This window comes from Geotrypetes seraphini, chromosome 4, assembly GCF_902459505.1.
Source record: "Geotrypetes seraphini chromosome 4, aGeoSer1.1, whole genome shotgun sequence".
In the NCBI taxonomy this organism is placed as follows: domain Eukaryota; kingdom Metazoa; phylum Chordata; class Amphibia; order Gymnophiona; family Dermophiidae; genus Geotrypetes; species Geotrypetes seraphini.
The window spans coordinates 120537698-120555485 of NC_047087.1; the positions used below are offsets into that span (position 1 = coordinate 120537698).

General features: G+C 45.1%; 1 protein-coding gene across 2 annotated transcripts in view; it reads right to left on the minus strand.

The window, feature by feature from the left end:
* CFAP44 (cilia and flagella associated protein 44) overlaps positions 1-17788 on the minus strand; it is a 553092-nt gene that overhangs the window by 31876 nt on the left and 503428 nt on the right. For both annotated transcript variants that reach the window (XM_033943382.1, XM_033943381.1), the window contains one exon: positions 15030-15231. In XM_033943382.1, the coding sequence (XP_033799273.1) occupies positions 15030-15231 (202 nt within the window). The remainder of the gene's footprint in view (positions 1-15029; positions 15232-17788) is intronic.

A 17788-nucleotide genomic window follows, 5' to 3' on the forward strand; every position in this document is an offset into this window, starting at 1 on the left:
TCCTCTCCCTGGTCTAGGGCTAACACAGATTCTTGGCTGTTTTTATCCACTTGAGACCTGGAATCCCCTAAACCTGAGGATTCAACTTGAGGGAGTAAAGGCATGGACCCTGATCCTCTGTTAACCCAGTCCTTTTCTGACTAGATCTTTGATTCCTGCAGTAAAGCTTTCCACTGGGGAAGTATGCTCTACAAAGGTAAACCCCCATGCGCAGCTACTGGCGATACTCCAGACTATGCAGATGCTTCAAACATCAAACTTACAAATTCAGAGTTAAATCTCTGATCGGGATTTTCCTGAGGATCTTTGCAGGGGAACTTCTTGTGCCCTCATGGGTTCAGAGGCCTCTCCGCACTTGTGTTTCGCCATCAATGTCAAGTTCCCATTTGAGGGTCGGGGGGGGGAATTTATGCCCCAACAAATGAGTTTCCTATGACTAAGACCCTAGAAGGACAAGATGTGGCTAAGCTCAGTACTCCAGCCCCCTCTCATGTGCTCCATGGCACGTGGCATATGGACACTCCTCAGCTGGCAATGAGCAAAATTGAGGTGTTTTTGAGGCAAATAGAGGCTTTTAAAATAAAATTGGGAAATGCAAGGTGGCCACAGCAGCAGCATTTTGGCATGAAAAAATGGCCCAGGAGAGCTGAATAAAAGTTCAAAATATTCAGGGAAGGTGTTTTGGGAGGTGGGGGATCCTAAAGGAAGCCCCAGAAACCCTTAAGAATTTGATTTTCAGGATCCCTCCCCCCAATGTCTCCCATAGACAGTAATATACTGTACTCATAGTATTGGAAGGTGCTGTGCCTACATTAGCTTCCACTGCAGCTAGATTATGGGGAAGATTTCTGCCTCAGACAAATTTGTTAATTCTTCCAGGGACTTGTCTCTTTGGGCTGCCTTTTAGTCAAACACCAAGGGCTCCTTTTACAAAGCTGCGCTAGGGCCTTAACGCGCAGAATAGCACGCGCTAAATTGCCACGTGCGCTAGCCGCTACCGCCTCTTTTTGAGCAGGCGGTAGATTTCCGGCTAGCGCATGCTATAGCGTGCGCGTGCGTTAAAACCGCTAGTGTGGCTTTGTAAAAGGAGCCCTAAGTGTGTGAAACTTTTGACCAGTCTAGCTCCTCCATAACTTCAGGGGGAATGCAGCTGGCACCTGTTACAGTCCTCTGAACCAAAACAGGGTCATTCAGCCTTGCTCCAGTGCCTGAAAAATCAGGGGAGAGCCATGCTCTCAGGGAACCCTCCCTGAGCTGCCTTAAAAGTTAGTGAAGGCTAGCTAGGTAGGACCCCGCCCCAGCTCAGACAGAGGCTGTACTTTCTCCCAAGCAGAACTGTCCTGAGATTTCTGGGAACCTCTAGCACCAGGAAGCCCCAAAAGTCAGATTTTAAAAAAAACCCAAAATAATAAATCAGGTGCAGAGTAGATGAAAAGACACCTTCTCAACTCACTTGCAAAAGGAAAAACTGAGGAGCAGAGGCACTGCCCAGTGACACAAGGAGGCAGAGTTGAAAAATGTAGCTGATGCCTTCTGCAGTTCTCAGGGATGAGGGGAAGAAACCCACTTGTCAAAACTCATGTCTCTTTTGAAATGGAAAGGGTATTGCATGGCATAAGGAAGGAGGAGAGAGATGAAGTTTCAACAGCTGGACTTATGAAAAATTGCCAAATTTCTGTTGTAAGTTGTTTAAAATATTTTACCATTACCATTAACTCTACCATATACAGCAATAGTGGCTTTTAAAACTATAGCAAGAGCTATCATTTATATTTTGGATTCAGTGAAGGAGGTGAATCCTCTCCTGTGTAAGGGTAGGGTTCATGGTTCCTCTTAACTATGAACTGTGGCACGGATTAAACCAGTCTTTGAGATATCAGTTTGATAGTGGGTGCATACCATTCTAATATAATGATGATGTAATTGCCCCTAAAAAAACCTGTTGAGAGAAAGAGGCTGGGTATTTTTTTATTGGATTCTTTCAGCCTTCCTAACAGAGTGGCCAGGGCTCAAGTGAAGTATTGTGGCCATTAAGCCAAGGAGGTCTTTGGTCAAAGTAAAAAATTCTTCCAACCTCCCTTCATGAAGTTGGGACTGTAACTAGATATTAGACTAGATACTGTATCGTCTGCTCATGAATTATAAGTGTTTTGAATGTTATAGTGGGTTACCCTCTGGCATCCAGTGATCACTAGATGGTACGATCCAGTATTAGCACAAGGGCGGAGATAGTTCATTCAAACATTAATAGACTTTGTCAAGATGTGGGAATACTGCAAGGAGTTCTTCATAGGGTGGGAACATCTTGAAAAAGTAGAAAAGCAGTGCGTAAAACGGAAAGGAGGTATTTTTAAGGGCTATTAACCTTTTTGCTAAGAAAGTAAAGGGAAAAGAGGTGGGACAAAATATACAGTGGTACCTCGGTTTACAAGTGCACTGGTTTGTGAGTGTTTTGCAAGACGAGCAAAACATTCGCAAAATCAGTGCCTCAGAAACCGAGCTTGCCTCGATTTACGAGCCCCCCCCCCTGCGATCCGGCATCTCCCCCGCTTGCGTCGCCCCCCTTCCCCTCCGTGATCTGGCATCCCCCACGCACCCATCCACCCACCCAAACATATTGCTTACCCCCATCTGGCACCAGCACCGGCACCAATGCACAGGACATGCTGGTGCCGGTGCCTGAAGATCTGCCGTCCTCTTTTTGCTGAGACTTGAGTATCTGCGCATGCTTTGAGTTCCCGCTTTCTCCGAGATTTGAGAAAGTACGGAACTGGCTTCTTCTGAAGAGGGTACACCACAGCAATAGCCTCATTGATCCATCATTCAATCGAACCCTTAGAGCAGGGGTGTCAAAGTCCCTCCTTGAGGGATGCATTCCAGTTGGGTTTTTAGGATTTCCCCAATGAATATGCATGACATCTATTAGCATACAATGAAAGCAGTGCATGCAAATAGATCTCATGCATATTCATTGGGGAAATCCTGAAAACCTGACTGGATTTCACCCTCGAGGAGGGACTTTGACACCCCTGCCTTAGAGGCACTTCCCCCATACATCTGCCCACTAGGAGAACAAAAAGACGATCTGGCCGTCAGAACTCCTGAGTCCTTTTCATGTAAGTGCAGAGGACTCTGTGGACATCCAACTTGTGTAACTGCCTCTGCTCTAAAAAAAAACTCTCCCAACCACCAAAACCAGAAGGGCAACTGTCTGATTCATATGAAAGGGTGGAAATGATTTTAGGAAGAAAAGAAGGAACAGGCTGCAGCACCACATGCTCCCTCAAAAATTCCAAGAAGGGAGCTCGACAAGAAAAGGCTTGCAACTCTGACACATGTCTTGCTGAAGTAATGGCTACAAGAAATACTGCATTCACAGGTCTTTCAGCATGCAGGAACTCAGGGGCTTAAAAGGAGGATGAATCAACACTGAAAGGACCAGATTGAGATTCCAGGTCAGAACCGAAGGACGAACCGGAGGCTGGATCAACTTCGCAGCTCTCAAGAAACAGATCACATCAGGAAAAGACAATCACTGACCATGCAAAGGCCCCCTAAAGGAAGAGAAGGCCTTCACCTGAACCCACAAGTTCAGGCAAGGCCTCGTTCCAGGCCATCCTGCAAAAATTCTGAAATGTGTGGCAACAATGCACACAAAGGAACTAGTGCCTGAGAGGAACACCAGTCATTGAAGAGGCACCAAATATACACATAAGCCCGAGAAGTTAAGAACCTCTGAGATCCCAAAAGAGAGCACTTTATCTGAATATCCTTTCTTGCTTAGGCTCTCTCTTTCAAGAGCCAAGCTGTAAGACAAAAGGGACCTGGATCGAACATGGGGATGGGTCCCAGAGTCATAAGGCCACTTGAGAGGGGAATGGGATCTGCCACAAGAAGATGGATCAGATCCCTGTACCATGGACACCTGGGCCAATCCAGAGCCACCAGGATCATGTGGCCCACGTGATGTGCAATGCAAAGAAGAACTCTGCCCTCCAGCAGCCACAGAGGAAAGACATACAGCAGGTTGTCCGTCGGCTAATCCTGCAATAGAGTATCTAACCCCTCAGCCTGACAATCTCTACACTGATTGATGAACCTCCACACTTTGGAATTGAAATGCATGGCCATGAGATCCATCATTGGCTAACCTCACAAACGAACTATCAAATTGAAGGCCTCCATCAGAAGGAACCACTCGCAGGAATCCAGCACATGACGACTGAGGAAATCCACCTGGAAATTGTCCACTCCCGCTATGTGGAAAGCTGAGATATCCATGAGGTGAGTTTCCACCCATTCTATGAGTGCAGCCTCCTGCACTACCAGATGACTCTTGGTTTCCCTCTTGATGATTGACGCAGGCCACTGCCATGGTACTGTAGGAGGGAACCCAAACAGCTTTGCCCTCCAGGAAGGACTAGAAGGCCGCAAGTGCCAACCAAATGGCTCTGGTCTCCAGAATGTTGATCAACCAGGCCCTGAGCAGAACAACTGAGTCACTGGGCTCCCTAGCTGAGGAGACTGGCATCTTTGAGAAGCACTGTCCACTGGCGTTGATCCAGATTCACTCCCTGGACCAGATTGTAGGACCGAAGCCACTCATGCAGATTGCGACAAACTAGCCCACAAAGAGGAACTGGCGTGTCCAGATCATGAACCTGTGGGGACTACCTCTGAAGAAGCGCATACTGAAGAGGGTGCATGTGCACTCGCGCCCACTGAACTACCTCCAATGAGGCTGCCATTGACCCCAAGACCTGAAGAAATTCCTGTACCTGGGGGCAATGAGAGCCAATAAGGGAGCGAATCTGCGACTGCAAAGTTCTGCACATAGGTCTCAGGGAAGAACACCCTCCCCAGACTGGTGTCAAAGAGAACTCCAAGATATGCCAAGTGTTGAGATGGAGTAAACCAACTCTTTGAAAGGTTGACTACCCAGCCCAAAGACTGCAACTCCACGACCCAGGCTGTGACTCAGGAGCTCTCCTGGAAGGACTTTGCTCAAATCAACCAGTTGTCCAGATAAGGATGAACCAAAATGCCCTCCTTTCGCAAGGCTGCTGCCATCACTACCATAATCTTGGTGAAGGTACGCAGAGCCATGGTCAGACCAAACGGAAGTGCACAGAACTGATAATGCTTTCCCCATATCACAAAGTGAAGGAACTGCTGACGAGAGTCCCGAATGGTAATATGAAGGTAGGCCTCCATCAGGTCAATAGACATCAGGAACTCCCCAGGCTGAACTGCTAGAATCACAAATTTTAGGATCTCCATACAAAAAGAAGGGACCCAGAGCACCTGGTTTACACCCTTTAGATCCAAGATAGGAAGAAAGTTCCCATCTTTCTTTGGCACCACAAAGTAAGTGGAGTACCTTACAATATGAACCTCTTAAAGGGCACAGGAACCACTACCTTAAGCTCCACCAACCTCTGAAGAGTCTGACTAAAAGTCTGCTTTTTCCAAGTGGACTGACAAGGGGAAGAGAGAAAAAGATCTGGCAAGGGCAGGTCGAACTCGAGAGCATATCCATATCAAATCACTTCCAGGACCCACTGATCTGAAGTCGTGTTGGTCCAACCCCAGTAAAACTCCCATAACCGAGTTCCCACCTAAACTGGGGGAAGGGCTTAAATACCGTCATTGAGCAGGTCGAGAGGAGGAGGAGTTTCGCCCACCCCAGCGAGCATCCCAAAGGACTGCATATGCTGGAAGAACTGACCCCAAGAGGAAGAACCCACAGCAGACACTCTGCCAGACTTATACCAGCGAAACACACAAATACGACCTCGGTCCAATTCTCCTCTACCAGACTGCCGAGGCCTGTCCTCTGGCAACCGAGGCACCTTGGCATCACCTAAACTCTACATCAGCCTGTTCAAGTCCTCTCCAAAGAGAAAATAATATTTAAAGGGAAGTTTGCTGAGCTTGGATTTGGAAGCTGAGTTCACCTACCAACCATGGAGCCACAAAGTATGTCTGATAGCTACCCCTAAGGCCACTGACTTAGCCAAAGCTCGCAATAAATCATACATTGCATCTGAAAGATAAGAAGAGCCGAGCTCAATCTTATCGACCTCTTGATGCACCAGAAACCAGTTATTGAACCCCTATTCAGCACTTGCTTGGCCCACCTGAATTATGCCCTGGCCACCAGGCCACCACAAATTGCCACCTGGACAGCCAAGGCAGCTACATCAAAACCCTGCTTAAGAAGAGAATTCATCATCCGGTCTTCGGGGTCTCTCAGGGCTGAACCCCCTTCCACTAGAACAATATGCCGCTTGGTAATGGCCAAAACCATGTGCTCCTACATAGATTGGAAAGGCAGGAACAGGTTGAGCAGGCCTCTTCCTCTGCAGTTGAGCATGATTCTCTCCTGCCTTTCCAATCTAGGCAGGAGCTCAGCAGAAGACTCAACAAAAATGGCAGAGTTTCTGCCATGAACGCTTCCCGGAGGTCTAAATCACTGAAGAGGCCTGAAAAGAACCAGCCATGAACAAGAAATCCCAGAAAACCCCAATGCGACAAGAGAATCCCCAGTGCCTGCAGTGGTGAGGGAACCCTGGGCCTCCCTGCTGGCAGCAGCCACATCAGCTGGGGAAGCCCTAGAGCTTTCGGCAGTTGGGGAATCCCGGGCCTCCCCATCATCCATGGCCAACTTTCCCTTCATAGCCACTGGGGAATCCCTCCTGCCGGCACCCAAAGCCAACCCCAACAAGGGTTCCCCTTTGCATACCTTCAAGCAAAATGAACATACACAGGTTGCATTGAGACTTCAGTGGGAGCACACTGAACACTTCTTAGGCCGAGAAGTGTTCATTGTGAACCACGAGACAGGCTCAATTCAACCGCTAGAAGGGAGAAAAATTAATGAATGAAACTTCCCTTTAGATCAGCACTAAGTAAAAATCAATATTGTTTTTTTACTTTAATGCTTAAAAGAGCAGACCCCGCTGGCTCTCCAAGATGTAGTCTTTGCCCTCAGTCAAGGTGTACAGCTGAGGCACCTCTAACTAAAAATTGGGAAGGTGAGGGAATGGGGGAAGGGACTCGGCCACCTGAGTGCAACACCCCTAAGGTTTAACAGGACCCCCGCGGGACCCAAGCTCAGTCCGGACAATAAAAGGCCAGAAAAAGCCCCTACTTATCCTCTCCAAAAGTCCCTTAGTAAAGGCCAAGAAAATAGAACAGAATTGTATAGGCTTACCACTTCCACCTGCTGGAGACTGAGAACAGACTGATCCTATGGGGGATTGCACAGCACACTTAAATTACTGTTAGAATTTGGTGTGTTCTCAGTCTCCACCTGCTGGCAGAGAAGCATAAACCCATTCATCTATGCCTGTCTGGAGGGATGCTGAAGAAAATGCTGTTTTCATTATTGACTGAAAATCAGTAATGACCAGCACAAGCCTCCATTTTCTCCTGAACATGCTGCTTCAGTTATAATGTTGGCAGTGCACTCACTTTCAGACTATGCAGTGACTGTTGAACTTATAGTGTGTGAGATGAGTAGAGCCTGCCAATGAGTTTTAAGAATGTGGCAGTGGCATAGCCACAGGGAGGTCTTGGGAGCCTGGCCTCCTTCACTTTTGGCCTAAAGCCCCCCCCCCCCACGTTAATGATTGGTAGGGATGCTAAGCCCTGCCAGCTGAAGAGGTGTCCTGCATGAGTCCTGCCTGTGCTGCCTGACAAGTGCTTAAGTCAATAGGTATGCTTCAGCTGCCGATACCAGCACTCTCACGCATGCTCAGTTCAGTCACTGAACTGAGCATGCACAGGAGTACCAGTGTTGGTGGCTGAAGTGTGCTGCTGATTTGAGTACTGCTCTGACAGCATGGGCAGGGATTCAACTGGGTTCAATACCCACTGCAGCTTCCCACTGCAGCACTCCGGGCAAGTCACTTAACCCTTCATTGACCTAGTTCAAAACTTAGATTGTATGCCCACTAGGTACAGAGAAAATACCTGCTTACAATGTGCACAACACTACACATGTAGCACTATAGAAAAGATAAGTAGTAGTAGATACAGGGCTGCTGTGTCTGTTTTGAGAAGAAGAAAGTGTTGAAATTGGGATTTTTTGGTCCCTCAGGGAAGGTCAAAGTAGAAGGATTCCTTAAAAAAGAAAAAAGGATTGGGTTGAACATTCCCCCCTTTCAGTGGAACAAAGAGATTCTGAAGGGTAGTTACTATTTAAAAGACATAAAAGACTTGAATTTATTTGCATATAATTTACCTACAGCAAATGGAGAAAGAGTTAATTTGCATATCCATAGACATCAGGGCAAAAACTCACTTCTCGGTGTTCGGAAGAAATATACATATATAGTAAATAATTTATAAAAAGAGTATTGTCCTAGAGAAGTGTTTCCCAAGTTGGTCCTGAAATATGTTTATTTTTATTGGCATTTGATATACCATCCTATTTTGGAAAAGTTCAGGGCAGTGCTCAGTTTTTTCTAACAGGTACCTTTTCCCTATCTGTCACAGTCTAACTATGGCCCTTGTATGTCCCACCCCCTCTGACACATTCTGTGTGCCTTAGAAACACATTAAAATAATTTATGGAGCATTTATGGTTGGGCAGACTGGATGAACCATTTGGGTCTTTATCTTCCATCATTTACTATGTTACTATGTGAGAAGGCACTGCTTGTCCCACATCAGAGGGGGACGGGATAAGAAGGGCCTTCATGCATGTGATGCCAAGGCACACAGAACACGTCAGAAAGAGCAGGACAAGCGGAGCCCTCTTGGAAGAAAGAGGGGAGATGTGCTTGCAGGCTGCATAAAATTTGTCAAGTCACCTCCAGTCCGCAGGCTTTAGGTTGCCTATACTTGCCCTAGAGTGTTCTAATGATTACTGAATACTTCTGTGTCCTTGCTCAGAAGACATCCTGAAGGACTACAGAAGAAGGACTCTACCTATTGTGAGACCTTTTGGTTATGGACAGTGGCGTACTAAGGGGGGGGCGGGAGGGCGGTCCGCCCCGGGTGCCAGCCATGAGGGGTGTTCCCAGCCTTGCCGTTCATTCCCCCCCACCACCCCCGAAGGACCGCTCGCCCCACTGACCTTCCTGCACCACCTGTGAAGCAGCCCGCAGCAGGATCGCGACTTCAGCGATACCTGAGCTGCTTGGGTGCTGCTTCCTGCGCCGCGGTCCCGCCCCTCCTCTGACGTCAGTGCTGCTTCATAGTGGTACGGGGAGGCCAGGGGCGAGCGGTCCTTCGGGGTGGGGCGGGCGGGCAGGCAGGCTTTCAAGGAGGAGGGGGGTGACAGACAGGCAGGAAGGCCTTCAAGGGGGGACAGGCAGGCCTTCAAGGGGGGGGACAGGCCTTTGGGGGTGTGTGCAGACCTTCAAGGGGGAGGGACAGGCCTTCAAGGGGGGGACAGGTCTACAAGGGGGGTGGGACAAGCCTACAAGGGGGTGGGACAGGCCTTCAAGGGGGGAACAGGCCTTGGGGGGTGCAGGCCTTCGGGGGGGGTGCAGGCCTTCAAGGGGGGGACAGGCCTTCAAGGGGGGGACAGGCCTTCAAGGGGGTGGGACAGGCCTTCAAAGGGGGTGCAGGCCTTCGGGGGGGGTTCAGGCCTTCGGGGGGGTGCAGACCTTCAATGGGGTGCAGGCCTTCAGGGGGGTGCAGGCCTTCGGGGGGGGGGTGCAGACCTTCAAGGGGGGGGACAGGCCTTCAAGGGGGGGACAGGAAGGCAGGCCTACAAGGGAGGGACAGGCCTACAAGGGGGGGAGGACAGGCCTTCGGGGGGGTGCAGGCCTTCGGGGGGGTGCAGACCTTCAAGGGGGGGACAAGCCTTCAAGGGGGGGACAGGCAGGCAGGCCTTCAAGGGGGGGACAGGCCTACAAGGGGGGGGAACAGGCCTTCAAGGAGGTGGGACAGGCCTTCAAGGGGGGACAGGCAGACCTTTAAGGGGGGACAGGCCTTTGGGGGGACCCTGGTTTAGAAGTACACGGAGGGAAGGGGGTGTTCAAAGAGACGTGCATATGCCAAACTTTGGGGGGGAGGAAGAAATAATGGGTCTGAAAATAGAGGAGAGGGAGAGAGATGATGGACCATGGGATTTAGGGAGGGAAGGAACAGAAAGGGAGAGAAATTGGACACAAGGGATGGTGTGGAGGAGGGATAGAGATACTGGATAGGAGGGTAATTGGGAAAAGAAAGGGAGAGATGGTGGACTCGGGTGGTGGGGAAGGAGGGAGAGATGCCGGATGAAAGGGTAGTTAAGAAAAGGGGGATCTGTGGAGGGAGATGAAAAAAAGGAAAGATACCAGACTTCCTGGGGAGGGAAGGGAAATGGAAAGGGAGGACAGAGTTGGCAGATGGATGGTTAGCATGCAGAAAGAAGAAAGAAGGAGACCCCAAGTTATCAGAAGAAAACCAGAGCCTTGGACCAACAAGATTTGAAATATAACCAGACAACAAAAGGTAGAAAAATTAATTTTATTTTCTGTTTTGTGATTATAATATGTCAGATTTGAAATGTGTATCCTGCCAGAGCTGGTGTTGGACTGCAAACGTGAGCTAGGATTTAACAGAGAGAGGAAAAGTCCTTTTTGTTTCTTTATTTTATTTACACCACAGCGCCAGTGTGAAGCCAAAGGGGAAGCCAAAGGGGGTGAAAAAGCTATAAAACCCACCAGGAGTTTTGAAAAAAATCACCCAACTGGGCAGGAAAATCGAATTGAAAAACCAATTCAATAGGCTGAATCGAATCAAAATTTTTTTTCCTGAATCTGGCAGCATTAGTTTGCGCTACTGTCTTAGACTTTAGGACCTGGGATTGGGGAGAGATGGCATCCTCAGTACTTTATAATGCAAGTGAAACGAGGATTTGGTCAGACTTTTGAAGGGTCTGCAGAAAAAAAATATTGTATAGGCCGGGGACATGAGACAGCAGGAAATGGGAACTTTTCTTCCTTCTATTTTTGTGAATGGAAAGGCTGAGGATGTCAGAGAGTTCAGTTAAAATATGTGCTTTATAAGAAAATATAATAATGTGTTTTATAAAGTTTATAGCATAGCTGGCCTACCCAGTGAGGTGTTCCTAGTGGTGGTGGTGGCAGCATGTCAATGTGTTGAGAGGAAGAGGTGGTCTGGGAAATTCTGCTGAGCAAACTCCGGGCCCATTTCCACCCCCCAGTTAATCCACTCCACTCAACTGGTTCACACACTGAGTGGGTCTTTGGGTATTGTTTTGGGATCTCTTCCAGTGGTTTATCAGTATCTCCTTCTGGTCCAAGGAAGGAAACTTTGTTATCCTTAGCATTGGCCTACAGAATATGTTTGTAACAGCGCTGCTTGTGTGGCATTAGGCTATGTAGTGATCGAAAGAAAAAAACAGACCTTTGCACATTTTTGCACTATTTGGTGGGTGTATGAGGAGATTCACATTTCCTGCACAGCTAAGTCCATGTGAAGTTACCTTGTGCTGTATTTGACATCTAGCAAGGTCTCTGTTTGAAAGGAAAGATCTAAACTTAAAAATGAAGTGGCCAGAAGTTATGGTAAAAGCAGATAGTGTAGCTGGTTTTAAGAAAGATTTGGACAAATTCCTGGAGGAAACGTCCATAATCTGTTATTAAGACATGGGGGAAGTGTCTGCTTGCCCTGGATCGGTAGCATGGAATGTTGCTACTCTTTGGGTTTTGACCAGGTATTAGTGTCCTGGATTGGCTACCATGAGAATGGGCTACTGGGCATGATGGACCATTGGTCTGACCCAGTTAGGCTATTCTTATGTTATGTTCTCATCTGTAGGGGCCTTTGTTTTCACTTCTTATTTTAATGTATTTTTTTTCTGGGAACTTATCAGTGTTTTTTATAATGGGAACAAAAATGGAAGAGAATTAATGTGTGTGGGATGAGGGGGTAACTAATTTCTTCAGCTAAATAATTCAATCCACCTCAACCAGACATAGGAGAACTCACGCACCATTCACACACCCTCCAACCAAAAACGTCAAAAGAAAAAAACTATTCGACAACCTCCTAGCCATTCGAGCTGCAACACTCGACCCCCAACTCTACAACCAATTGACATCGACCACAGACTGCAAAACCTTCAAAAAGAAATAAAAACCCTTCTATTCAAAAAACACATAAAACCGAACTAACACAATCAGAACTGTCCCAAGCATCACCTGCAACTACTCCATATGTACTTCTGATGTCATGACAATTCAGACATAATTTATGTTATGTTTGGAATATAAGAAAATTTTCACTGCCTGTTTCTATTCTGACCATTTATTCCGTTTCATGGTCATTACAAAAAAATATTTTTTTACATGGGGGGGTGTCAAAAAATGATGGGCCCCGGGTGCCACATACCCTAGGTACGCCACTGGTTATGGATCCTGCCTTTTTTTACAGACAGGAAGGGAAACCTTTTAATAGGCTCTCCTTGCTCTTACTCATGCTTTTTGCTGAGTGGTGATACAGTATTTTACTATACTCTTCTGGCACTTGTTGGAAGCCTCAGAGTGATACCTGACCAACCTAAGGTTGAAAGGCACATCCGGGTGGGGGGAGGTGGGGGGATGGAATTTTGAATAACTGATATGGGTGATTATAGATATTTTATGTATGGTTATTGTGATTGTTTAGGGGGGAGGGGGATATAATTCTGAAATGGATATTATAAGATTATTAAGTGTGAGATATGGATATAAATTGTTTGTATTTACTGTGACACTTATTGTAAGTATTGAAAATAATAAAGAATTGGAAAAAAAAGAATGGCCCTGCCTTACCACCCTCTCAAAAAACTTAGCTCCATATCATAAACTGCTGCTTTTTTCAGTTATTTTGTTCCCCTTTATAATAGCCTGTGAGTTGAAAATGTTGTTATGAGATAGAAAATGGAAATAAAATACTGTTGTCTAAACAAGAGGATTCCCTGATAGGCCAGATTAAGAAAAGATGCCTTGGAGTTGAGAAAAGAAAGGGTTAGAGCAGTGTATCTCAAACTGTGTGCCTCCTGAGATTCCAAGTGTGCCACGGCACACTGAGGAGGTAGAGAGGCGCCTGCCAGCTGACTTTCCTACACGGTACAGCGCCAGCGATGCCCGATTTTCCGAAGGCCTGCATGTTTCCCCCTTCTCTCTAGCGTCGGGCTTCCACCCTGGCCTCCCAGTCTCACCTTTAAAGCTAATTTTATTTTATTTATTTTTTATTTTTTATAATTCTTTATTCATTTTTAAAACTTACATCAAGTGTACAATTAATAAAACATTTAAGATTAAAAGCATCACTTGAATTTTCTTAGTATATTCAGATACATAAGTTTATTCCCTTCCCACCCACCCACTCCATTCATATTTAATCAAAAATATACAAATATAAATACTCTTATTTATATGTTAAACCTTCTGTATAATTTAGACAACCCACCCTCCCCATCTCCCCTATTTGCAAATATATTTCCAATAGAAAATGGCATCTATTCATTACAGTAGGTTGTCAATGACCCCCCAGATCTTTATAAATTTATTATAATTACCTTTTTGTATAGCAATTATGCTTTCCATTTTATAAATGTGACATAATGAATTCCACCAAAAGGTATAATTTAATCTACTATAATTTTTCCAATTACTTGTTATATGTTGAATGACGACTCCTGTCATTATCAATAAAAGTTTATTATTACTTGATGAAATCTGGCTCCTTGTTCTCATCAACATACCAAAGAGAATTGTGTCATATGTTAATGCTACATGATTTTCTAACAAACAATTAATTTGGGACCAAATTGATTTCCAGAAGGCCATGATAAAGGGGCAATAGAATAATAAGTGATCTAGCATCCCTGCTTCAAGTTTACAATGCCAGCACCTATCAGACTTAGAGCTGCCTAACTTTTGTAATCGAACTGGGGTCCAAAATGCTCTATATAACAAAAAGAACCAAGTTTGTCTCATAGATGCTGACACTGTACACTTCATCCTCCAAGACCAAATTCGTGGCCATTGAGACGCAGAAATTTGATGCTTAATCTCAATGCTCCAATTGTCTCTAAGACCAGTCCTTGAAGGTTTTTTATTCATATATCCAGATATCAATTTATACCACTGTGCGGCTTGGTGTCCCAAGAAATCCACCTGAAAGCATAAGAATTCCAGACTATACTGATTATTAAGATTTTTCCATTCAGGGAACCCCTCCTGAATAGCCTGCTTCAGTTGCAACCATTTAAAACTTTGTGATTTATTAAGACCAAATATATGTTGTAACTGTGAAAAATCAAGCAGTTTACCATTTGAAATAACATCATTTAAAGTTCATATACCTGCAATAATCCAATGCTTCTAAACGATTTTAAATCCGCCAATTTGAATCTTGGAGTTTACCCATAAAGATTGATTTGTTGATTTATGTATTGGATTAGGTGTTAAATTACTGACATAACGCAATGTTTTCCATGTATCCATTAATATTCTATTATCTTTATATTTTCTAGGCATCTTAATACTGAGAACATGACATAAATGTAAAGGAAACATGAGTCGCCATTCCAAATACAACCACTCTGGGATATTTTCCATGAGCTCTGAAATGTGTCAGTTTTGAGAATTTATATCTGCTCTGTATATTGTGTGTATATGAAAAATGAATGGAAAAAATTGCATTACAATTAGTAAAGGGGATGGAATCTAGGATGGAGCTTGGGTGGGCCTAGGGAGGTCTGTGGTTGGGGTACTCAGTTGATATTTGTTAGACTTAGGGGGTACTTAGCTTGAAGTAGTTGAGAAACACTGCTGTAGGCAATCAGCTGGTGCCAGTGCCTCTCCTTCTCTCCAGCCCTCTTCCCTGCTGGCACATGCGCGGATGTCGATGTGATGCTGTCACGCATATGTGTGATGTCATCATGGCGACGTCTGTGCATTTCTGGGTGCCTCAAGCCGTGGCCACTACCTTTAGTGTGGCCCGGCTCAAGAAAGTTTGTGGGAAACTGGGTTAGAGCAAGAAGTTTTAGACATGCTGAATGAAAAGTGACTTACCTTGTATCTTGGCCTCTATATCCTTCCTGTCTCTTATCAGCTGCTTGTGCTGCTGGCGGGCCTGCTTATAGAGTTCACGCTGCTCAACCTTCTCCAGTTGAAGCTCTTTGATACGATATTGTAGAGAGTGCAAGGCATGATTAGTAAAGACTAGGGCCTGGGAGAAATCTGTGGGGATCTCACCATTAATTACATACTCAACCTGGAAGAACAAAAAAGGCAACAACATTTTGGAATGTTCATAGTACAAAGCATATAGTTCTCCCTCATCCACCTATGTTAGGATATAGATTTAGTTACCTTACAAAACCCAAGCTCATGGTGAGTTACAATTCCCTGTCCCAGAGGACTTACAATCTAGGAATAGAACCTGGGGCAAAGGAGAATGAAGTAACTGCCCAAAGAGTGTCAGTGGAAAAAGCAGGATTTGAACTTTAGCTTTCCTGGGGCTAGATTCACTAAACCCACCGATCGTGTCCCTACCAGTTTACGACCCCGATCCGATTCACTAACCTTCCTCCCGATCCGATCTGCACCAGATCCGATCTGATCATCCAAATGAGGGGAAATGGCATGCACAAGTAGGAAGGCAGCGATTCACTAAATAAAATCAGGAACACCGACTGGGCTGGCTGATCAAAAAGAAGCAACTACTGTGGACAAGTCGCCCACATGTCTGCCACCCTGCCTACCTTTCTGGACTCACAGTACACATATTACAACCAGCCACTCTCAATACCAGAAAAGTGGTAGAAAAAAAATATATTTATAGATAACAAAATGAAATTCTGATCCTGCTGGGTGCACACATAAGGGGAACTGGGCAAAAAGTGCTCCGAAATAGAAGAAAATGAGAAACAGCGGCGGGAGCTAATCCCACCGATCAGTAAATGAAGAAATGCAAAACTACCTTTACATATGCATTAGTATTAAAAAGCAGAGCCGCCCTGCCTGCCTTTCTGCTCTCTGCCGCCCTGCGAGCCCATGTTTTTAACCCGCGGGTTAAAAGCGGGCTGTACTACGGTGTTGTCTGAAGTTTGGTCTTGAAAACGGACTTTGAGATATGGCAGGATATTGAGAGATGGAAACACCTAAATATCTCCTGGTTGGGCAGAGTACAAACAATAAAGATGGTGGTACTCCCGAGGTTGTTATACCTTTTTTCAGCCCTACCTATCCCCTTATCCCAAAAAATTTTTTTTCAATTAGAGCGAAAGATGTTCGCTTTTATTTGGCAGCATAAAAATCCATTGGGAAGAATGGCAGTACCACAATTTCAATACTATTATCAAGCAGCCCAATTACGATATTTAGTTAATTGGAAATGGGATAGGGAAAAATACTGGGTATGTATGGAACAGGAGATATTGGGTGCATTTCCATTATGGTCGATACCCTGACTTCAACTCCCACAACTTTCAGCAATAGCAAAGAAGTCTAACCCTATAATACGACATACTCTTAGGGATCCTTTTATCAAGCCGCGCTAGCGGTTTAGCGTGCATAATAACGCGCATTAAATTGCTGGCCACGCTAGCCACTACCGCCTCCTCTTGAGCAGGCGGTAGTTTTTGGCCAGTGCGGGGGTTAGCACGTGATGAAACATCACGCATGTTAACCCCGCTAGCACGGCTTGATAAAAGGAACCCTTATTCTGTGGATCCAGGTACGGAGGCGATGTTATGGAAATAAAAACTATTTTATGGAGGCAGCTATTATATATATATGCCTAACTTTACTACAGGAGAAATTGAAGTGGCTTTTCAACTCTGGGGGAAGAAAGGTCTCAAAACATTAGGCCAATTGTTAGAGGAAAAGAAAAATGTTCCCTTTGAATTATTGAGAGAAGAGTATGGTCTTGCACCAAGTGATTTATTTTATTATAGACAATTTGAAAGTTTTATTAGAAAAGTGGTTTTTAAAGAATTAGCTACTGCTCAATAGTCAGATTTAACGATGGCTATGATAAAAGAGAGTGGGAAAGGAAACATCACTAGATTATATAATGCACAATTGCAGCATCTTCATCCCCCTCTTAAATATAGACGTCGTTGGGTAAAGATCATAGGTAAATCATATTCTGATAAGGAATGGACTAAAATATTGCGATCTCTTTTATATGGTACTATAGCTAGCAATATGATAGAGAATGGATATAAGATGTTTTATTGTTGGTATTATACACCAGCACGATTGTGATCTATGTATGGGAATGGATCGGATAAATGTTGGAGAGCATGTGAAGAAGTTGGTACTTTTGAACACATTTGGTGGTATTGTATTAAAGCACAGAGTTATTGGGACAAAGTAATTTCCTTTATTGAGGCAGTACTAGGTATTTCGATCCCTAAGACCATGGAGTGCTGTCTGCTGAATAAGGGGCTAGATGCCCTGCCTCTGAAACATCAGAAATGGGTATGTATGATAATGACAGCAGGACGACTTGTCCTGGCATCTGCCTGGAAATAATTAGATATACCAATGTTAGGAGTATTACTGGCTAAAGTTCAATATATACAGCAGATGTCTAAATTAACTGCTCTCCGGAGAAACCAGATACAGAACTATAATATTATCTGGAGTGCATATGAAACTTAGATCAATTCCAAAGTGATAGTTCCTCTGATTCTTAATATATAATTTTTTTCCTATATTTTATGAATCTCCTGCACACATCCTTCCACCAGGGTTGGGGGTAGGGGGGAGGGAAGTGAGAGGGATGGGGGGCTGAGATATATTTGATATTATTAATAATTTGG